At 55.3% G+C, this 22,797-nt stretch overlaps 2 protein-coding genes across 11 annotated transcripts in view; one reads left to right on the top strand and one right to left on the bottom strand.

Moving 5' to 3' along the window:
• Nucleotides 1-11,446, bottom strand: part of HCFC1 (host cell factor C1) — a 24,523-nt gene extending 13,077 nt beyond the window's left edge. For all 4 annotated transcript variants that reach the window (XM_037988824.2, XM_037988826.2, XM_037988827.2 and 1 more), the window contains exons 1-6: nt 10,108-11,446; nt 3,914-4,062; nt 3,463-3,623; nt 2,567-2,775; nt 1,561-1,645; nt 881-987 (exon numbers count right to left, since the gene is read on the bottom strand). In XM_037988824.2, the coding sequence (XP_037844752.1) occupies nt 881-987; nt 1,561-1,645; nt 2,567-2,775; nt 3,463-3,623; nt 3,914-4,062; nt 10,108-10,300 (904 nt within the window). In that variant the 5' untranslated portion in view covers nt 10,301-11,446. The remainder of the gene's footprint in view (nt 1-880; nt 988-1,560; nt 1,646-2,566; nt 2,776-3,462; nt 3,624-3,913; nt 4,063-10,107) is intronic.
• On the top strand, nt 8,212-22,797 carry TMEM187 (transmembrane protein 187). 7 transcript variants are annotated; one of them, XM_037988833.2, is made up of 3 exons: nt 8,212-8,517; nt 8,645-8,817; nt 21,469-22,797. In XM_037988833.2, exon 3 carries the CDS (start codon nt 21,674-21,676, stop codon nt 22,457-22,459), a length of 786 nt encoding a protein of 261 aa, XP_037844761.1. In that variant the 5' UTR covers nt 8,212-8,517; nt 8,645-8,817; nt 21,469-21,673; the 3' UTR covers nt 22,460-22,797. The 7 variants fall into 7 exon arrangements, 6 of the variants coding, with proteins under 6 accessions (XP_037844761.1, XP_072869422.1, XP_007991309.2 ...); XR_012091884.1 differs by lacking the exons at nt 8,212-8,517; nt 8,645-8,817 and adding exons at nt 12,050-12,340; nt 12,772-12,904 and having other exon boundaries at nt 21,469-21,677; XM_073013321.1 differs by lacking the exons at nt 8,212-8,517; nt 8,645-8,817 and adding exons at nt 12,155-12,340; nt 15,990-16,206.

Genomic DNA, 22,797 nt, shown 5'->3' with positions numbered 1-22,797 from the left:
CTTGCCCGTTAAGGAACACTACAACTCACAGAAAGAGACGGCAACGGGGAAGGCGGTTTAGGGAAAACGTGATAGAAAAATCTTAAGAAAAAACACACACCCTCACGCAGAAGAAATCTAAACTTCAGCCACTGGCGCCAGGGATTTTGATTTTTGGGCCTGCAGCAGCTGGGGCTCAAGGTGACCCGGAGGGGAGCTTCGGCCACCCATCAGGCTTGGCAAAGAGTGGCCTGACCATTCCGTGAGGGTACCACCGGAGGTGCCTATGTGGGCACAGCCTCTGTGCAGGGCAGTTCAGCTGCATCGGACAGCAACCGTACTTCTAGGTTTTCACCCCTAGGATATACACTTGCACACGGGTGGAGACGGTGCAAGGATACTCACGGAGCGGCGCCTGTACAAGTTACAGCAGCACAACCGCAACTCGAAGGAGGCTGCTGCGGGGCAGGGATGTGGAGTGATCTCCAAGATACGGCAGATGAGAAAGGCCAGGTGTGGCCCTGCGTGCGCCAGGCTGCCATTGTTTCTTTTTAAAGGGACCTATAGCTAATGCTCGGATATGAAGAGCCCCTGCAGGGTGGACAGGAAACCACCCATATGGCTGCCTCTGAGAAGCAGAACCAGGAGGAAGGAAGGAGGCCCTGCGCTATAGAGGCTTTTGCACTTCTGGATGTTGGGCCATTTGGATGGAGAGCTCATTCAAAAAACTCAGAGGCAGAACATTGCTTCAGAGAGCTCTGCCCAATGGATCCTTCCAGTGTATTCGAAAGGGAGCCGTGGGCCCAGCTTGCTCCCCGCACACCCCACACAGCTCTTAGGCTGGGAAGGGCCGGCCTCCTGCAGCCTCCCACAGGCCACTCGGAGCCCGAGGAGGCCATACCCAGGTTGAGACAAGCCAGCGTGTTGGTACACTTCCACTCCTTCTCGTGTGTGGCCACTTTGACGTCATCCATGACGAGAGGCACCCAGCCACCAAACACGTACATTCTGGGAGTGAGGAGGGAAGAGTGGGAAAGGATTGTAGAGTTGGTGCCAAGCTAGAGGCCACCTCTGCTACCCCAGTTCTAGAGCTCGGTCCTCTGGCTCTCCCCAGGAGAGTCCCCAAGGATGCATGAAGCCTCCTGACGTGGCCCTCTCCTGCCTGGTGGCTCAGCCCTCAGGAGAACTGTGTCACCTCTACCACATAAAAGTGCCGTTCGGCTCATTTAAAGCTCACCTTCCTGTCCACAGTTCCTAGGTTCCCTTTAGGACCTGGGCATTCACAAAGACACCCAGGTGCTTGCACAGAGGACCTAAAACACTCTGCACCCGATGGGGCGGAGCCTCACAGGCCCAGGGAGGGTCTCAGACTCAGCTTGTGTGTGGCCCTCTCCCCCCTGAATCTGTCTTTCCTTGGTCCCCCAGGGTCGTAATGGAAAAATAGGGCTGCCGAATGCCAGCCCAGCCAGAAAGAGGCATCCTCAGGCCTTAGGGTCTGACAGGACAAAACTGAGTGAGAGCCCTTCAGGGGAGGGGCCACGCCAGCCTAGAGAAGAGAGATGCAGGCGAGCAGCCACTCACTTATTTCCGATGGTGGTTGCCGAGTGGAGACTGCGAGGAAGAGGCGCCACCCCGCTGAGACTGGGCTTATTCCACGTCAATGTGTCTGCAGAGAGACGGAGGAGAAAGGGTTACACAAACTAGACTGCACACAGGCCGTTCCCTGGATTCAAGCTAGCTCAGGAAGGTAGGATCTGTCTCAGTAAGAGAATTCCATCCCTGGCTTCCCTACAGCCCATGGCAGGCCCTCTGATTGTTGTCATGGTAGCTAGATTCCCGTGTTACCCAGGCAGTTTTGACCAGCCTAGCAATAGCGCTCCTTCAGTACATCCTGAACGCCTGCCTTGAGCCAGCACTGCACTCTGTGCTGGGGGAGGAGTGGTGAGCGCACCCCGAACTCTCTATGAAATACGTTCATTGCCATAACCACCTTAGGCTACAGACATTATGGCAAACACTGTTGGAAATTTCTCTCACAAGAAACTGTTTCTTTGGAGTGCCAACTCTGATCTATAGGACAACATCGGCATCGCCTCTCTCACAGCGGAAGAGGCCTCCGGAGATCCACAGTTAGCAATCTTCCCCAACCACTCCTGATACCACCACCTGGTGACCTGCCCAAGCAGTCCCCGAAGGCCTCACGGTTTACCGCCATCCAATGGTACCACAGCAGTCAGACCAGGATGCAGCACTCCACACACAGTCTGACTACTGACGAGTCAAAAGGGACTAACGCTACCAAGATCCAGATAATTCCATTCTAGAAAGCCTTACTGTCTTATTCTCTTCTAGGCCCACAGACCAATACAGCCCACTGAGCCAGCACAGGGCAGAGATAACAACCCCAAACCTAGGGATGATGCAGGGTTCCCCACCCTGGCCCACCATGACAAGAGGAAAGTACAAAGTGGTACGTTCCAGCTCCCTATGAGCCCCACCTCACCATACAACAGTGCCACCCATGGGGCCAGCCAAGAGGCAGACCCACTTTGTCCCACGGCTGCTGGGGTGCTACCACCCTGCTCACCAATATCTAGGGTCCACAGGTCCCCCAGCCTGCAGCCACTCATCCCGCCGTAGATCACCAGCTTGGACTTCTTGTTGTCTTTCTCGGTGTAGACCACGGCAGTATGTGACTCCCGGGGTGGTGGTAGGACCCCATAAGTGATGGGGATATCCCAGGCTACCACTCCGGAGCCTGGCCGTAATTCCAGGATATATAAGTCATTCAGGTACCTGACGAGGAAAGATCAGTTACAGCAAGTCTCAACTCCTCACGCCAGAGGCTTTGCTGGATGGCTATCAGTGAGTGGCGGCCTCCCCAGCACACAAAGGGGCTAGGGCCATGGGAGCTCTGAAGTTCTGCTCCAGCTCTTGAGGCAGGGGCTGCCAGAAGCTCCCTAGCACGAATCCAGTTGGAACAGGGGACAGGGTGGATGAGGCTGCACAGCAGCCCCGAGTCCAGACCCAACAGCAGGCCCCCACCATGCACACAAAGCTGGGCATTATACGAGGGCTGCACAGAGCAAGAGGGGGCGCCGGCTTGGGACTACCTCCAGACAAAGAGTCCTTGGCCACGGGCCTTGGAAAATACCCATCAGGAAACTTGTAGGCAGCGGAGGCCGACAAGGAACGCGAGCAGCTCTAAGCCGAGTCTGAGAGCTGGGCCAGCCCAAAGCAAAGTGGCTTCCACCTCCGGCTTGGCCCTTCTCCCACGAGGCCTGCTCAGGGTCAGTAGTGATTCTGGAGCCTGAAAGCTCCTGAGAGGGCATCTGGTGCTGCTCTCTCACTTACAACCCACCACGAGAAAGGGACCCAGCTGCGGGGCTCTGCTGTGCACATTCTTTAGGACACCACGGAGCCCTGTGCATGTGAGAGCACACCCATCCGGGGGGTTCCACAGAGAAAAGGACCAAGCCTCACCTCGGAATGTTGTTCTTTGGGTCCTCGCTATCATTGGCCAGACCCCCAAACAGGTAGCATTTGTTGCCCACAAGGGAGAAGCTGTGCCCGAGCCGAGGACATGGAGGGGGCCCGTTTTTGGGCGTCTTTGCTTTGAGTCTCTTCCACTCCCACCGGCTCGCCTGCAAAATCAAGACCTGGAGACTGAACCGTGGGATGAGAAGGCCACCACCAGGGGCCCAGGGCAACTTGTGGTGGAGGAGGAAATGGCTGGGGGTGAGTTAGGTGCCTTGCTGGAGCAAGAAGGTCCTGGGTGTTAGGCCCTGCCTTCTCCTGAGGTGGGCCAAGTTCAGAGCGGCCTTGGCAGACTCTCAAGCATCCCTTCCACCTCCCACTTGCCTCAACCCTGAAGCTACTACCATCAGGTCACGTGAGGCCAAGGAGACAGAGTGAGAACCTGGAGTTGCTTTACCTGCAGCTCGTAGAGGTCATTGCTGTATTTTCCATACTCCACCATCCCGCCAAACACCAGGAGGCGAGTCCCGTCACACACGAAGCCATAGGCTGCACACCCAGGGGGAATATCCCCCCTCACGGCTGGGATGAACCACTGGTTGGTTGCTGGGGAACAGAAGGAGGCAGAAGTCAGAACACCCAGGAGCCCCATTCCTCTCATTCCCCAAATCTGCCAGCCGTCAAGCTTGGTGAGACGGGCTGAGCCAGCACCATTCCTGCAGGCGCTCTAGCAACTCCAGCCGCGCTACCTGGGCCATTTTCCAAACCCCTCGACTTCAGGCCACTGCAAAAGAGCCTGTGACCATCCTGCTTCTAGCCAAGGTCATCTTAATGAGCGGGAAGTTACCGTGCAAGATCCCTCGTCAGCTACTGGGGATCTAGCCCCTGCCTTCCTTCCCTAGCACTCAGTGATCAGACATGAACTTCTCCCCAAAATACCCTATTGGTGGGCCTGTGCTCCTCCTCCCTGGAGCCTACATTTTTGTCCCTTCATCACAGGATCAGGACAGCCAGAGCCCAGAGCAGCACTTTCAAGTGGCCAAAAACAGCGACCACTGCAGGCTGCGAAGGGCCACGGGGATGAGACCCAGCCTCTGCTCTGACCTCCTGGACCTCCTCTGGTCTCCTGGGTGATGGTCCACCAGCATCCCTCCCTGCCCCCGCTGCCACACCTATGCTACTCCAGAACATTCTTGCAAGCCAGAGGTGGCAGTCTCAGCAGAGCTGTGACAGAAGCTTCTCAAAAGCTCATGGGGGTTAGGAGACCACCAAGAAAGAGGGAAATCAGACCCTAGGCACTGCTTTGCTTCCGCAGGATGTCGCGGCCAGCCTTCAGCTGGGACCAGGCCCTTCCCTCATGTCCTCGAACTTGACTCCCCTCACACCTGGCAGGCCAGGGCTTCCCCGAAAACCTCCTCCTATGAGGGGTCCCTCAGAGGATTTGCCACACTCTTTCCAGAAACCCCAAACTGGGGGCCAGGTGCAACCCCGACTCCGTGCCCCTGAGCTGGCCTGGGTGAGATCTCGGCGAGCAGATGGCGGAAGGAGAGGAGGCCCCCTCCACGTGACTCAAGATGCAAGATGGGTCCCCCAGGACATGACAGGGCATGGGGGAATTCCTGTGGGGTGGGAACTGGGAAGGCTTCCACACAGGGATGCTGTGATATTGTGATATAACACAGACTATTCAGTTTGGTGGCCAAAAGTGTTGTGAGACCATAGAAGAGAAAAAACAAAGTGTTTTTTTTCCGTATTCAGGTGTGCACCCAGGGCCAGGCGGCTGGCCATGGTTGGGAATGCACACCCCACCGCACTCTGGTCCCACCCAGTCTCACGCTGTCACCCCCAGGGCTCAGTGCAGAACTGTGTGCAAGGCTAGCCCTCATCCAAAGCACAACTCCCAGCCTGGGTAGCACAGGGAGACCCCGTCTCTACAAATAATTTTAAAACATTGGCTGAGTGTGGTGGCATACACTTGCGGTCCTAGCTACTCAAGAGGCTGAGGCGGGAGGACTGCCTGAGCCTCAGAGTTCGAGGCTGCAGTGAGCTGAGACGGCACCACTGCATCCCAGCCTGGGCAACAGAGCAAGACCTAACCTCAAAAACAAAAACAAAAACAGAAAAACCCCCACAGCACAACTGTACCACCACCACTCCTCCTGAGGCAAGAGCACCCCCACCCCGCTCTTCAGCACCCACTCCGATGGTAGGCTTCAAGCAGGCTGACAGTCTCTGCAGCCATCCAGCTGAGTCACTGGGCCTCGGACATGCCAAGCACTAGAGCTCCCCTGCCATTTCCCTAAAGCAGAGGGGCAACACCTGTGCCACCCACATGTGCAAGCTTGGATCCTGGCCCTCTGCCTCTTTTTCATTCCTAGTGCAAAAACCAACCCAGAAAAGCAAGAGCTGCCAAGGCCAACAGCCTTGCGCACTGGAGAGCCGTCTTGACCAATCCCTGGAGGGAGCTCCATGCAAGCTACCAGGGTAAATGCATAACGAGACCCAAGGCTGCCTGGGCCAACTGCTCTCGGTAGGTAAAGGGGCAGAGCCCAGGAGGGCAAGCGACACCTGAGGTCACAGTGTAAAACAGAGACAGAGACAAGACCCCTGTCATTGACTTGAAGTGACCGATCTGTGCCTGCCCAAGGGTCCCATGTCCAAGCAGCCACCCTCACTCCCCTGAGCACCCACCCTCGTGGTCAAAGCTCACAGCTATGGGGCCGTGGGTCAGGGTTTGGAACAAAGCTAAATGGCACATGGGGTCAGCTGGCAGCTTTCCTATCACACGCTGATCAGTGAGCCAGGAGGCCAGGCCAGAAGCGCCCTGTGATATCTTCGGGGCTCCCGCTCACCAGATCCTTCTACAAGACCCAAGAGGTGCCGATCTCATTCTAGAACACTCCAGACAGGGCAGGGGCCCTCCCCACCCCCGTCAAGAGAGGTCTGTCAGGGAGCACAGCTCCTGGTGTGAAGACAAGCCTGCGGCTCCTCATCTCACCCACGAGTCCGGGTTCTACCCCCTGAAAGCACATGAGCAAGCTCTCTTCCCTTCTCCCAGCTTTTCAATGTGACAGCTGCTCTCAGTCACCTCTGAATCATCTGGGGGGTGTCATGTAACCCAATCCTTGGGCCCCTCATCCTGGAAATGTTGGCTCTCAACTGGGAGGGGAAGATGGGGAAAGGACCCTGCCCTAGATGAATACCACTCTAGCTCTCCTCTCCTAAGCAAGGCTGTGTCCTGGCCTCTCCGTGTTTCATCAGCTCCCCCATTCACTTCATGCTCCGCCAGCTCCATCCCTTGTTCACTTCATGTTCTGCCAGCTCCATCCCTTGTTCACTTCATGTTCTGCCAGATCCATCCCTTGTTGCCACTGTCCCATCACCACCTAGAGACTGGTGCCCATGCAGTGAGGTGGCCGGTCAAGTTCAACGAGCTGCCTTCCTCTTTGTTACACCTGTCACATTAGAGCATTTCCTGTGTGGCACACGACGTGCTGAGAGGCACAGAAGACACCGCTCTTGTGCTCATACTCCCAATGGCGTAGGAAGGCTGCGTGCCCCCCTCCCACGATGAGACAAACACCCTAGAAGAGCTCTGACCCAAGCCCGGCCCTCGGGAGCACACAGCAGGGTGACTGCTGGAGACGGCAGGGCAGGAGTGGAAAGGCCTTCTCAGAAGAGGTGACATTTCAGCTGGGCCTTTAAGAGTGAACAGGATTTCCCGACAAATGAAACTAGTAGGGCCAATCAGGAAGTGACTGCAAGAGTCTAGTAAGAGGAGAGGAGGGCTTGGTGTGGAAGGGGACAGATCTGATGCCTGCCCGACACAATGACCAATTAGATACAGGGACAAAGAAGAAGGGAGGCGTTTCAAAGGTGATGGGCCCCAAGAGACAGGTGGCAGAACGGCCTCTATGAAGGTTTGCACTCCCGCCCAACTCCGCCACCAGCTGGGGGGGCGACCCTGGACCTGTCACTTCCCCTCTTGGACCCCAATTTCCTCATCTGCAGAAACAAGGAAGTAGTTCCACTAGATGTTTTCCAAGGCTCCCTCCAGCTCCAAGAGCCTATGGACATTACAGAGCCACTGTGGCCAAAGCTCTCGCTTCCCCCCCTACCCCCCAATACCTGGCAGCACTCTGAATCCTTTGGCTTGCCACGTGGAACTAAAATTCCCTAAGGACAAGGATAGTAGCTACCCTAAGACCTCTCAAAGCATGCACCCCCTCAAGCTTTCTTATCCTAGCCCGGGACCCCTTCCAGATCAGCTCTCTCCAAAGGTGGAAGGCTTTTTGAGGACTGATCCCGCAGAAGTGCAAGTGGCACAGGCATGACAATATGCCCTGACCTCGTCCCAAACACAACAAAAGGAGACAAGACAAAGGTGATGAGGCCGGGCTGGCGGGAGGGGGCAACTCCCACTGATTCTGCTGATTCCTGTCAGCAGAAACCTCGGTGAGGAAGAGGGCGTCGGGTCTGCCAGCTGCTCTCTCGAGAAGTCTGAGGAATTGCCGATGACAGTTTCCAAACTGCTACCCTGGAGGATCCCAGAGCTTCATTTTTAAGCAGCCCTTTGGAAGGCAGGCTACCCTCTAATGCACAACCTGTCTTTGCAGACTGGTAATGAATTCATGCCAAAGTGGTCAATTCATTTAAATAAACAAATGAATATGCAGAGGCCCCAGGAAGCCAAGGCAGCAGTGGCAGTGGACTTTGGAGCCGATTGTAATTAGGCCCCTGCCCTACTTTCTAAAATTGCGTTTCCCTGCCAGGGAGCCTGCTCCAGGCCTTATGAGAAGAAAGTCGGTCCAAAGAGTGGAGAAGGTGCTGCTCATGGTGACGGTGCCTCTATAAACAGCCCCACCACTGGAGAAGCCTTAGCTTACTGAGCTAATTCCTGCTACTGCAGCTGCCTAGGCTGGCACGGGACACCACCAACCACCAAGCGCCCCCGCCCAGGGGGTGCTGAGAAAGGCCCTGCTCCCTGGAGGCAACAGGTGCTGAGAGACCTGGAACGAAAAAGGGCCACCGGCAACCCCCCAGCCTTTCAAAGTCAACGTGGTAGGTAGCGATAATCTCCGAGATGTGGAGAAACCAGCACTTTCTGCCTTGGGGGTGGGGAAGGAAGCAGCACCCAAGAGCCCAGCTCCAGCCTTCCCAACTCCCTCAACCAACTTTCTCCCTCCAGGCAGCTCCAACTTCCCATCCCCAGAGCATCGAGGCCCTGGAGCTCAGTCAAAGGACAGCAGCCTCTCACCGCCCAGGACACAAAGCCCACCCAGCAAGGGTTTGTCTGCAGGGCCACCACCGAGGCCAGAGGATCACCAGAGCCCCCAGAAGAGAACAGCCGCGGAGCAAGGGGTTAGTGCTGGGAGGCATACCTGCCACCGAGGACTAGGGCTTCCCAAGCCCCCTTCACCTGCCTGCAGGGGGCTTTTCCCTCACCCACACTCTTCCAGGTCTTGCCTGGGACAGAACTCACCCTGACTCTGCCTTCTGGGCAAGGCCAGGGTCCTGTGGGCCAAGGGGCAGTCAGTAGGCAACTTGGGAGCTGACCCTTGTGCTAGGGGCACAAAACGGACCAAGAGGCCACCAAGAAAAAGGATGCCACAAAGCTGTCATGGACAGCAGTAGGCTTTCTGCCCTAGAGACTAGGCAAGGCTACTAGGCAGGGGCAACAACAAACGGACCCCACGAAGGCCATGGTGCATCAGCCATACCTGAAGAGAGAGGTTCCTTCCCCTCCCAACTAACAAGAGCTTGGGTTTTGCAGGGAGGCAGAAGAGCGGGTGGGGTAACCCCCCGGCTCCGCAGAAGCGGAGAGACACAGGAGTACGCAGGCCGCTGGGGGGTAACGGGAATTCAGCTTGTAAACCAGAAGTCACCAGATTAGGAGAAGGGGCGACTTGGAAAGAAATGCTGCAGAAGTCAATGTCGAAAGGGAGACGCGGCCCTGTCGCCGGCCCGTCCTAGCGGGTCCCCAAGGCTCCAGCATGACCCGGGTTGGCGGATGTTAAACTCTGCGCCCTAAGAGCGCTTCCCTTCCCTCCCTTTTTCGAGACACAGAGAACGAATTTGTAATCTAGAAATGGTCATTTCTCCAGAATGGGCACTCGAGATGAGGGAGAGCTGAGCAGGCGCAGGAGAAGGGAGGGAGTGAGCAGAGCTCTGCTTGCGCCAAGGCGACACATCCGCCCGCCCCAACCCCAGCCCCAGCCCCAGCCCGCTGGGTAACGGTGTGGGTCTGAAGTCACCACCGCTGGAGACAGCCCCTCTCCCTCACCAGTCGGACTAGGGGCTTTCTTTTAACTAACGAAAACCAATCCTCAAACACGGGAGAGACAGGGGAACGGGGAGAAGATCAGAGGAAAGCACTGAAGCCCGGCACAGCAAAGGGGAGGGGCAAGCCGATCAGTGGGGAGGGAGGGGGCGGAGGGAAGAAGGGGGAGGGGGACGGGGAGGGGGGAGAGGGACGGGGAAGGGAGGAGGGGGAAAGAGCGAGGGAAGGGTAGAGGGTGAGGGAGGGAGCAGAGGGAGGAGAGAGAGGAAGAGAGGAAGGGAGGGAGGGAGGGAGGGAGGGAGGAAAGAGGAGGGAGAGGGAGGAGATGGAGGGAGGGAAAGAGCCGAGAACCCAGCGGGCTTTGCACTCACCCGTGTTGTACACGTGCAGTTCGTCCACTATTCCCTCGTTGCCGCCGCCAAACACCACGATGAGCTCCTTGATGGCCACGGCGCGGTGGCCGTGGCGGGGCCGCGGCACCGGACCCGACCAGCCCACCACTCGCTTCCAGCGGGGCTGCAGGAGCACCGCTGGCGAGTTGGCGGGCGACACGGCCGAAGCCATAGTTCCGGGAAAGGGTGCGGTGGGGAGAAGTCGACAAGCGGGAAAGGAGCCCCTCGATTCCTTTCACACACCCCCTTTCGTCTAAGGCAGCTCTCACGGAGAAGCGGTTCCTCACACAGCGATAGACGACTCCATGGAGGCCGCCATCTTAACTGCCCTCCTTCCCTTTGGCTCTTCCCTTTCTTCTCGCTCACCCCGTCTCCTCAAGAGCCGCCCGAAACTGTCGAGCGCCTAGGCTCAAGAAGCTGGAGGCCGCCGAGCCCCGTCGCCCCGAGTACTTGCCCGGGCGCTCCCGCTTACAAGCTCGGGCGGGAGGCCCTGGGAGCCGCCATCTTGAGCCGCCTCTCTCTCCTCCCTTCCTCAGTCGTAGCCCTCCCCCGCCGGAAATGGCGGAGCCCCGGCCCGGTTCCCACACCCCCAAGTCCCCAGCACTGGCCGGCTTCCGGGGCGGGTGGAAAGGAGCCACAAGCGCCGCGGTCGTCGCAGCCCCGCCGGCGCTCAGACCACAATTGTGGGAGCCGCCATCTTGAGACCGTCCCGCTTCCCCGCCCAGCGCCTTAGTGCAGCCGCCGCTCCCGAAACAGCCTCGACACACCTAACGAATGGAGGCGGGCCGGGGGCCGGTGGAACCAGCTCGAGCTCTCGAGGGCCGTTTAGGGGCTCGCGCCGTACGGCTTGTGAAGTCTCGCGCCTCTCCCCTTAGTCCGCCTCTGCTGCTCAGGCTGCGCCTGCCGCCGTGGGAGCCGCCATCTTGAGACTAGCTCCTCGTTCCCCCCTATTCTCTTCCTCCTGGGTCAGTTCTTCCACTGCAAACCAAACTCAAGGCAGTGTCCGATCCTCACTTCCCGCCTTATGACTCCTTCCCACAGGAGCCGCTTCAAAGAGCTAGAGTTAGGCCCCGACGCGGCAACTGTACGGCAGAAGGAGCGGTAACGGCAGGGCGCTCATGCCTCCTCCCTGGGAGCCGCCATCTTGTGTGAAGAAGTAACAACTAAACATGGCGGCAGCGGAGCCGGCGGTCGGGCGAGGGGGCGGAGTTGGGTGACGTCACCGCTTCTCCCCACTCGCCCTCGCACCGCTTAGCCCCTGGGCCCAAGCCTCTTAAAGGACCCCTGCGCTGCCTCGCGGCGGGGGTGGGGGTCGGCGCGGCCGCGCGCTGGTCTGAAGCTCTAGCCGCGCTCAGGTCAGGTGCAGGCGCAGGCGCGCCCCGCCCCACGGCCCCCCAACAGGGCGAGCCTCCACGCCTCCGCCCTGGGAGCCGCCATCTTGCCACTTCCCTTCGCCCGGCCGTCCGCGGGCGTCAATAGCGACTTTCAGCACAAAACAAAGATGGCGGCGGCGGCATCTCTGAAATGCCCGGATGAGAGTGCTAACCCCTCCGACGCGCTCGGCCCCGCCCCCCTTGGGAATGGTCTCTCCGGTCGCTGAAGGGACGCACGCCCGAGGAACTGCCTTTAACTGGCAGTGGGGACAAGGGAACGTTGGTGGCCGGGGGTGGCGAAGAGCCACTGCAGCCGTGCCTGCGGCCGGGGAGCGAGCGTTTTCCCGCCCTGCACACAGCAGCCGCAGGAGGCTCCCCCAGGCACGCCGCGGGGGAGCCGGGGGCGGGGCTAGAATGGGAGGCGACGCAGCCGAGCGCCGGTGCCCGGGGGTGGAGCCTCTGCCCGCTCCCAGGCTCCCAGGCCGCCGGTCCCGCCCTCGGGCGCCACCACCTCCGCCCGAGCCACAGCAAAATGAGCCGGGCCGCGCGCCCCAGACCGCCGCGCGCTCGGCCGCCCCCACCGCCGAGAAGCCCACAGTCGGTCCGGTGGCGCCCGAGCCGGGCGGGCGGGCGGGCGAGCGGGCGAGCGAGCGCGGGAGGCGCCCGCGTCACCTCGCGTCACCTCGCCCCGCCCGCTTCCCAGGCCCCGAGTCCCGCCCTGCGCGCAGGCGCAGCGGCGCTGCTTGTGTCCGCCCTTTTCGGAGATTTGAATTTTCCCCAGCGAGGCGAGTGAGGCGAAATACCCGTATGGTGATCGCTGGCCTTTTCGCGCCAATACTGTAAGTGCTTACCGCAGCCCCGGGAGGTGGGTCCCAGCCTCGCCCCCACGTTCCGCCGCCTCCAGGAGGCCGCCCGGGCGCGGCGGCGGCGGCGGCGGCATCTTCTCTGCCACGCGCAGGCCGCAGCGCGGGGACCCAAGCTGCTGCCCGCGAGCGGCAGTCGCCAGTAGAATTGGACAGACAGGTCCTGTAAGAGCCTGTGGCTTTTGTTGTAAACGTCTAGAGGTTCAATTAAATTACAAGATCTACCAGATCTACCGGCGGGCAGAATTATTACTTTGAAGTTACTGAAGTTATGCGTCCTGCTGGAAGACCTTGTAATTTAATGCGTTAGTAAAGAAGCACATATCACCGTCTCACACATTTTCAACAATATTTTTAAAGTCGCCTGTCAACATATTACATGAATTTTGTAATCCTCTGTGTTTTAGTTCATGCAGTTGGAAGTATCCATTTGAGAAGGGACAAAGAGAAGAATTCCTGCTTGTCTGGCTGTGCCACCACCTGCTCTTTGTGACCTTGGATAGTTACCTCACTTCTATGTCCCCAAGTCCCCCACCCATGGTAAATAAGAAAACTAAGGCTTGACGCGTTGGCTCATGCCTGTAATCCCAACACTTTGGAAGGATGAGGTGGGAGGATCGCTTGAGCCTAGCCGGGGCAACATAGCGAGACCCGGAGGCATGGTGGCACACGCCTGTGGTCCCAGTTACTTGGGACGCTGAAGTGAGAGGATGGCTTGAGCCAGGGAGTTCAAGGCTGCAGTGAGCTGAGATCGCGCCACTGCTCTAGCCTGGGCGACAGAGCAAGACCCTGTCTCAAAAAAAAAAAAACACACAGACACACAAACAGCTGCTGGTTTCCAAGAGCCTTGCCTGGAATCAGTCCAGAAGCCAAATTAATGTTAATTGATGTCCCTTTATCCACAGAATGCAAGGAAGGTCATGCAGGGGGGGACATAACTAACCATAAATGCTAAAGGCCTGGAGGTGACAGTGCCTGCTGTTTAAATGTGTGCGGGAGAGTCTGGGGCCTTTAGCCAGGAGATTGTCAGGCTTTCCAGGGCTTCCCTGAAAGACCCCAGACCCAGGGGCCAGTGCTGTTGAGGTGTTGGCCTTCCCATGCCAGGAGCTGGGGAAAGCTGTGATGAGATTTGAGTGTCACATAATAAGGATCATGGCAATTCAAAGGTACAGGGAAGCTAGGCTATAAGGTAACCATCTCGGTTTTCCTGGGGGTCTCGGACAGGTGCTTTGATTACATTGTCACTGTCAGCCTGTATCCCGGGTCAGGTAGACTGAACCCCTGCAGCCGGAAAGAGGAGTTGCTTTCCATGTCTTTCCTGGAGTTCCTCCTTGATCAAGTTGACAGTGTTTGACTCCTGTTCCAGCCCTCCGCCCTGCTTGCTGGCAGGCAGGAGGGTCAGGCTAGCACCGGTGTCATGGAGCCCTAGGTGGGTGCAGGGAAGGACCTGTAGACATCAGGCGGGGCCTCAGCTGGTGTCTCAGCTGGAGTCAGGAGCTGAATGGGGAAGTGCCTGAGAGGAAATAACAGCTGAGTCAAGGGCAGTGGCCAGGCGCAGTGAGCAAAGGGCTTTCAGGACAGAGCTGGGCCTGAGGAGCTCACAGGGCTGGATGGGGATGGCACTTTAAGTCTGGCCAAGACTTTGGGACATGATCCAGGGCATGGAATGGGAAGCTGGTCATGGAAGGGTGGAAAGCCAGGGCAGACATGATCCCATCCAGGACTGCTCAGCAAAGATGCTGGGGCTGCTGTGTGCACACTCCTGGACCCAGAGGCGTTTTTGACTGGGAGGAGGGTGCAGGAGGAGTTCGGGTGCTCCATGCTGAGATGGCAAGCTTTTTTTTTTTTTGAGACGGAGTCTCGCTCTGTCGCCCGGGCTGGAGTGCAGTGGCCGGATTTCAGCTCTCTGCAAGCTCCGTCTCCCGGATTCACGCCATTCTCCTGCCTCAGCCTCCCGAGTAGCTGGGACTACAGGCGCCCGCCACCTCGCCCGGCTAGTTTTTTGTATTTTTTAGTAGAGACGGGGTTTCACCGTGTTAGCCAGGATGGTCTCGATCTCCTGACCTCGTGATCCGCCCGTCTCGGCCTCCCAAAGTGCTGGGATTACAGGCTTGAGCCCCTGCGCCCGGCAAGATGGCAGGCTTGTGTGAAGCAAGGACAAATGTAGTAATAGTGAGGGCTGTGGTTCCTATGTGGCAACACCATGCTTCAGAGGGCAGTGGGCCACCCACATGCCCAGCCTGGTGGTCCTCCTCAGCGACGGAACTCCAAGGCAAGAAGACTGAGAATGAGGCCCAGGAGGATGCAGGCGGGCCCCAGGACCTGCCTGAGAAGTGAAATAGCAAACAGGACTGGTCAGAGGGAGCAGAGGTGCTGGCTTTGTACTTTAATTGAATTGAAATTGAGCAGGGCTTCACTGGGCACCTGAGGAAGAGCAAGGAATCAGACCCTTTCCCACCCATTTGGGGCCTAAATTGCAGTAGGGCAGATGGACATTGCACCTCAAAAATAAACAGTGCTTGTCACATGAATCATTTGCAAATATTTTCTCCTATATTGTCTCTTCATTGTTGATTGCTTCTGTGCTGTGCAAAAGCTTTTTACTTTAATCTGCTCTCATTTGTCTGTGTTCGTTTTTGTTGCCCATGATTTTGGGGTCTTAGCCATAAAATCTTTCCCCAGAGCCATATCCTGGAGCATTTCCCCATTTTCTCCTAGTAGTTTTATTTTATATATTTATTTTATTATTTGTATTTATTTATTTACTTATTTTTGAGACAGAGTCTCACTCTGAAACCCAGTCTCCTGGGATCAAGCGATTCTCCTGCCTCAGCCTCCCAAGTAGCTGGGATTACAGGCGCCTGCCACCACCCCGGCTAATTTTTATACTTTTAGTAGAGATGGAGTTTCACCATGTTGGACAGTCTGGTCTGGAACTCCTGACCTCAGGTGATCCGCCCGCCTCTGCCTCCCAATGTGCTGGGGTTACAGGTGTGAGCCACCACACCCAAATTTTTTTTTTTTTTTTTTTTAAAGACAGAGTCTTGCTCTGTTGCCCAGGCTGGAGTACAGTGGTGTGATCTTGGCGCGCTGCAACCTCCTCCTCCTGGGTTCAGGCATTTCTCCTACTTCAGCCCCCCCGAGTAACTGGTATTACAGACGTGTGCCACCTCGCCCAGCTACTTTTTGTATTTTTAGTAGAGACGGGGTTGCACTGTGTTGGCCAGGCTGGTCTAGAACTCCTGACCTTAAGTGATCTGCCCGCCTTGACCTCCCAAAGTGCTGGGATTACAGGTGTGAGCCACTGCAGTTGCCTCTTCTAGTAGCTTTCTAGTTTGAGGTCTTACATTGAAGTCTTTCATCCGTTTTGAGTTGATTATTGTGTGTGGTGAGAGATGGGGTCTGGTTTTCATTCTTCTTCATATGCTTATCCAGTTTGCCCAGTGCCATTTATTGAAGAGACTGTCCTTTCCCCAATGTAGGTTATTCGTGCCTTTGTACTACTTATAATAGCTAAGATATGGAAGCAATCTAAGTGTCCATCAGTAGATTGATATGTAAAGAAAATGTGGTATATACACATGATGGAATATTATTGAGCCATTTAAAAATAAACTGTTGGCAGGCGTGGTGTTTCAAGCCTGTAATCCCAGCACTTTGGGAGGCCGAGGCGGGCAGATCACCTGAGATCAGGAGTTCGAGACCAGCCTGGCCAACATGGTGAAACCCCATCTCTACTAAAATACAAAAATTAGCCAGGTGTGGTGGCAGGCGCCTATAATCCCAGCTACTCAGGAGGCTGAGGCAGGAGAATTGCTTGAACCCAGGAGGCGGAGGCTGAGGTGAGCCGAGACTGTGGCACTGCACTCCAGCCTGGGTGACAGAGTGAGACCCTGTCTCAGGGGGAAAAAAAAAAAAAAACTATTGGCTGGATGCAGTAACTCACGCCTGTAATCCCAGCACTTTGGGAGGCCAAGGTGACAGGATCGCTTGAGCCTAGGAGTTTGAGACCAGCCTGGGCAATATAGCAAGACCCTATCTTTCAAAAAAAATTTAAAACTGTGCCAGGCATGGTAACATGCCTGTGGTCCCAGCTACCTGGCAGGCTGAAGCCAGAGGACCACATGAGCCTGGGAGGTGGAGGCTGCAGTGAGCTGCAATCACACCACTGCACTCAGCCTGGGAGACAGAGCCAGACCCTGTCTTAAAGAAATAAACAAACTGATAAGATAAATCTTGTTATTTGTGGCAACATGGATGAGCCTAGAGGACGTTATGTTAAGTGAAATAAGCCAGGAACAGGAAGATAAATATTTTATGTACTAATTCTTATGTAAAATATTTAAAAAATCAAGCTCATGGAAATAGAAGCATAGTGGGTGTTAGAAGCTGGAAAGATTAGAGAGTAGGGAAAGATTCGGAGGAGTCGGATAACAAATACAAAATTCCAGCTTCATAGCATGAATGGATCCTGCTGTTCTGCACTGTAGGGTGAGCCCTGTTAACTATAATTTCTTGTGTATTTTCAAAAGACTATAAGAAAGGATTTGGAATGTTCCCAACACAAAGAAATGATAAATGTTCCAGGTGATGGATATGCTAAGTACCTTGTTTGATCATTATACATTATATACATGTATCAAAATGTCACTCTATATGCTATTAAAAATAATAAAATAGGCTGGGTACAGTGGTTCGTGCCTGTAATCCCAGCACTTTGGGAGGCTGAGGTCGGTGGATCAGTTGAGGTCAGGAGTTCAAGACCACCCCAGCCAATATGGCAAAATCTCATCTCTACTAAAATACAAAAATTAGCTGGGTCTGATGACTCCCGCCTGTAGTTCCCGCTACTTGGGAGGCTGAGGCAGGAGAATCACTTGAACCTGGAAGGCGGAGGTTGCAGTGAGCCGAGATCCTGTCACTGCACTCCAGCCTGCCCCACAGAGCGAGACTCTGTCCCAAAAAATAAATAGGCCAGGTGTGGTGGCTCATACCTGTCATCCCAGCACTTAGGAAGGCCGGGGCAGGTGAATCACAAGGTCAGGAGTTCGAGACCAGCCTGGTCAACGTGGTGAAACCATGTCTCTACTAAAAAAAAAATACAAAAAGTTAGCTGGGCATGGTGGCGGGTGCCTGTAATCCCAGCTACTCAGGAGGCTGAGGCAGGAGAATCCCTTGAAAACGGGAGGCAGAGGTTGCAGTGAGGCAAGATCATGCCACTCCAGCCTGGGCAACAGTGCAGACAGTACAAGACTGCGTCTGAATAAAAAATAAAATAGGCCAGGCACAGTGGCTCATGCCTGTGATCCCAGCACTTTGGGAGGCTGAGGCAGGTAGATCACGAGGTCAGGAGTTGAAGACCAGCCTGACCAAGATGGCGAAACCCCGTCTCTACTAAAAATACAAACATTAGCCGGGCTAATTTTAGCTGTAATCCCAGCTACCCAGGAGGCTGAGGCAGGAGAATCACTTGAACCCAGGAGGCGGAGGTTACACTGAGCCAAGACCACACCACTGCACTCCAGCCTGGGCAGCAGAGCAAGAGTCTGTCTCAAAAAACAAAACAAAACAAAATAAAATAAAGTAATAATAAAATAGTGCTAAGTGGTCTACATATACAGATACCTTTTTTTTTTTTTTTTTTTTTTTTTGGAAACGGAGTCTCATTCTGTGGTCCAGGCTGGAGTGTAGTGGCATGATCTCAGCTCACTGCAACCTCTGCCTCCCGGGGTTTGAGCGATTCTCCTGCCTCAGCCTCCCAAATAGCTGGAACTACAGGTGCAAGCCATCATGCCTGGCTAATTTTTGTATTTTAATAGAGATGGGGTTTTGCCATATTGGCCAGGGTGGTCTTGAACTCCTGACCTCAACTGATTGATCCACCTCAGCCACCCAAAGTGCTGGGATTACAGGCGTGAGCCACTGTGCCTGGCCCCTTTTTTTTTTTTTTTTTTTTGTTTGTTTGGAGAAGGAGTTTCACTCTTGTTGCCCAGGCTGGAGTGCAGTGGCACGATCTTGGCTCACTGCAACCTCTGCCTCCCGGGCTCAAGCAATTCTCCTGCCTCAGCCTCCTGAGTACCTGGGATTACAGGCGTGTGCCACCACGCCCAGCTAATTGTTTTATTTTTTGAGATGAAGTCTTGCTCTGTCGCCCAGGCTGGAGTGCAGTGGCATGATCTCGGCTCACTGTAACCTCTGCCTCCTGAATTCAAGCGATTCTCCCGTCTCAGCCTCCCAAGTAGCTGGGATTACAGGCATGCGCCACCACGCCTGGTTACTTTTTCTGTATTTTTGTAGAGACAGGGTTTCATCATGTTGGCCAGACTGGTCTGGAACTCCTGATCTCAAGTGATCTGCCTGCCTCAGCCTCCCAAAGTGTTGGGGTTACAGGCATGAGCTACTGTGCCCGGCTTATTTTTTTGTATTTTTGGTAGAGACAGGGTTTCACCACGTTGGCTAGGCTGGTCTCAAAACTCCTGACCTCAGATGATCCACCCACCTCGGCCTCCCAAAGTGCTAGAATTATAGGATTATACGTGTGAGCCACTGCGCCTGGCCTTTTTTTTTTTTTTTTTTTTTTTTTTTTTTAATTCTGAGATAGGGTCTTGCTCTGTGGCCCAGGCTGGAGTGCAGTGGCATGATCATAGCTCACTGCAGCCTCCACCTCCTGGGCTTAAGTGATCTTCCTGCCTCAGTCTCCTGAGGAGCTGGGACTATAGGTGTACCACCATGCCTATCTAATTTTAATTTTATTTTTTAAATTTAATTTTATGTATTTTGTGTAGAGACAGGGTCTCACTTTGTTGCCCAGGCTGGTCTCAAACTCCTGGACTCAAGCAATCCTCTCACCTTGGCCTTCCAAATTGCTGGGATTATAGATGTGAGCCACCATGCCCAGCTACATATGCTTTTTGGCATATAACAGGGTAATGTCCAGATAAACCCATCATAAGTTGAAAATATTGGAACTGGACTTTCAACTTAAGAGGGGTTTAGCTGGGTGCAGTGGCTCACTCCTGTAATCTTAGGACTTTGGGAGGCTGAGGCAGGAGGATCACTTGAGGCCAAGAGTTCGACACCAGGCTGGGCAACATAGTGAGACCCTGTCTCTACAAATTTTTTAATTTTTATTTATTATTATTATTATTATTATTTTGAGATGGAGTCACGCTCTGTCGCCCAGGCTGGAGTGCAGTGGCGAGATCTCGGCTCACTGCAAGCTCCACCTCCAGGATTCACGCCATTCTCCTGCCTCAGCCTCCCGAGTACCTGGGACTACAGGCGCCCGCCGCCGCGCCTGGCTAATTTTTTGTATTTTTAGTAGAGATGGGGTTTCATCGTGTTAGCCAGGATGGTCTTGATCTCCTGACCTCGTGATCTGCCCGCCTCTGCCTCCCAAAGTGCTGGGATTACAGGCATGAGCCACCATGCCTGGCCCCAAAAATTTTTTCACAAAAATTAGCAGGGCAAGGTAGTGGTATACACCTGGTCCCAACTACTTGGGAGGCTGAGACAGGAGGATAGCCTGGGCCCAGGAGGTAGAGGCTGCAGTGAGCTATGATTGTGCCACTGCACTCCAACCTGGGCAACAGAGCAAGACCTCCATGTCTAAATAAAAATACCCAGGCCTTGGCACCAGAAAGCAAGGAAGAAGCCACGTGGAAGCCCTCCTGGTGCTTCTTCAGGGAGGTGAGCAGACAGCACCTGGGGCCAGGAGGCGGCATGCCTGGGTTTCTGCTCCTCCCTGTAACTTTCAGCCAAGTCAAACTTCTAGAGTTTCAGTTTCATTATCTGTGAAATGACGGGGCTGGCACAGATGGTTTCTAAGATCCCTCCCAGGCCTGGAACTTCTAAGCCATTAGGTCAAAGATGAGCTAACTGTGCTGGGCGCGGTGGCTCATGCCTGTGAATCCCAGCACTTTGGGAGACTGAGGCAGGTGGATCACTTGAGGTCAGGAGTTCAAGACCAGCCTGGCCAACGTCGTGAAACCCCATCTCTACTGAAAATAGGAAAGTTAGCTGGGCATGGTGGTGCGTGCCTGTAATCACAGCTACTAGGGAGGCTGAGGCAGGAGAATCACCTGAACCTGGGAGGCGAAGGTTGCAGGGAGCCAAGATTGTGCCACTGCACTCTAGCCTGGGCAACAGAATGAGACTCCATCTCAAAAAAAAAAAACAAAAAAAAACGTGCGCAACCCGAGGCCCAAGACAGTTAAGGTACAAGATCACATGGTTAGTCGGTAGGAGAGCCAGGGTTTGAACAGTCTGGTATCAGCTGACCAGGAACTGGAGCCCACCCTTCTTTCTCCCTGAGCCCGCCTGCCTGCCCACCCTGTTGAGTGCAAAATTTATTAATATGGAAGGGAGAAGAGCTTTAATGATTGGAGTCATTTTCAGAGCATTAAAGCTGTTCTCCCTTCCATATTAATGTGTTTCTCAGCTACTAGGCTCACTCACAGCACCACTGGCCCCAAAGCAGTTGACAGTCAGTGATAATTAAATTGTCTCTCTGGTTCTGTGACTGAAGGAGACGGAAGGCTTTATGGTGGCCTGAGGAAAGCAGGTGATTTGGGGCTTGGCACTTCAGGAGAGGGCAGGTGAGTGAGCCAGGGAAGCTGGCCTGGGAGGCCTACAGGTCACCCCCTTGCCTCCCGGCCTGGTGCTTGAGTGGCAGACGGTGAATTCTCCTCCTCCCTCCCCCACCTCGTGTCAGAGGCCAGAGCTCGGGCTCCATCTAATGGTCTCTGGTTCAACTGGGTATTTGGTGAAAAGGGCTTTGGGGCTGGAGACATCCACTTTTATAACACACCGGCATGGGAAGGCACGTTCTGAGTTGTAATGACAGAGCTAGGCAGGTCTTGTCTGTAGATGCAATGGCTTTAAGGAAACTAGGACGAGGGGCAGGATTTTCTTAGGTGCCAGGAGAAAGGGGCGATAGAGGATTGTAGAGGCCACGCGTGAGAGAGCCAGTGTGCAGTGGTTTCACTCTGATTTGCTTCTTCCCGTGAATATGGTTGGTAGCTCCTGAGGCCGGGAGTCAGGAACATGGAGGCGGCGCTGGGGACGGTTTGTTTTCTAACCACACTCCTTTTGTAACCACAAAGGAAAAAGGCAGAACGTTCCTCCGCTGGCGCCAGCCAATCAGCAGGACTCCTGCCTTCCTTCAGGGCAAGGTCGCAGCATCTGCCTCGGAAATCACGGGGCTTCTTCCTGCTGGCTCAGCTTGGAGGCCCAGAGTGTTCTGCAGAGGCTGCGTATTGAAGGCTGCTCTCTGAAGCTCCCTGCCCCAGGTCAGGCCACCAGTTCCAGATGAATCCGGAGTGGGGGCAGGCCTTCATGCACGTGGCCGTGGCCGGTGGCCTCTGTGCTGTGGCCGTGTTCACAGGCATTTTTGACAGCGTCTCCGTGCAAGTGGGCTATGAGGACTACGCCGAGGCGCCGGTGGCTGGTCTCCCTGCCTTCCTGGCCATGCCGTTCAACTCACTGGTGAATGTGGCCTACACGCTACTAGGGCTATTCTGGCTGCACAGGGGCGGCACGGTGGGGCCGGGTCCCCGCTACCTGAAGGATGTGTTCGCAGCCATGGCCCTGCTCTACGGCCCTGTGCAGTGGCTGCGCCTATGGACGCAGTGGCGCCGCACCGCCGTGCTGGACCAGTGGCTCACCCTGCCCATCTTTGCGTGGCCTGTCGCATGGTGCCTCTACCTAGACCACGGCTGGCGGCCCTGGCTGTTCCTCTCCCTTGAGTGCATCTCCCTGGCCAGTTACGGCCTTGCTCTGCTGCATCCCCAGGGCTTCGAGGTCGCACTGGGTGCTCATGTGGTGGCCGCTGTGGGGCAGGCGCTGCGCACCCACAGGCACTATGGCAGCACCACCTCGGCCACGTACTTAGCTTTGGGGGTGCTCTCTTGCCTGGGCTTTGTGGTCCTCAAGCTGTGTGACCATCAGCTCGCACGGTGGCATCTCTTCCAGCGCCTCACAGGCCACTTCTGGTCCAAGGTCTGTGACGTGCTCCAGTTCCACTTTGCGTTTTTGTTTCTGACGCATTTCAACACTCACCCAAGATTCTGTCCCTCTGGCGGGAAGACACATTGAACTGTGGGAAGAACCTGCTGAAAACCGACGACCCCCGGCATTGAAACGGACTCTGAGATGGTGCCAGTGTGGGGCATCCTACGTGTGATGATACGCACTGATCACACAGGACTGCCCTTTCCTGAGAAGCTGCGGGCTTTGGTGTGGAGGGATGGAGTGCTGTGACCTCGACAACCTACTTTCAAAGACATAAAGCAAAGATCTTGGCACAAGGGATGTGGGTGTTCCTGATGTAATTCTCATAACTTTCCTGTAGTTTGAAATGTTTCCAAATAAATATTGGCAAGGGGAGTGGAAATGACACCAAGAAGCCCCTTGCGCTCATGGTTGGACGGAGA

This window comes from Chlorocebus sabaeus, chromosome X (assembly GCF_047675955.1).
Source record: "Chlorocebus sabaeus isolate Y175 chromosome X, mChlSab1.0.hap1, whole genome shotgun sequence".
Taxonomy (NCBI): domain Eukaryota; kingdom Metazoa; phylum Chordata; class Mammalia; order Primates; family Cercopithecidae; genus Chlorocebus; species Chlorocebus sabaeus.
Note: the sequence above shows the minus strand (reverse complement) of the source record. Positions and strands in the feature narration are given on the sequence as shown.

Excerpts from the sequence above, each read along its gene's own strand:
- TMEM187 (XM_037988833.2), top strand. The coding sequence starts at position 21,674 with ATGAATCCGGAGTGGGGGCAGGCCTTCATGCACGTGGCCGTGGCCGGT.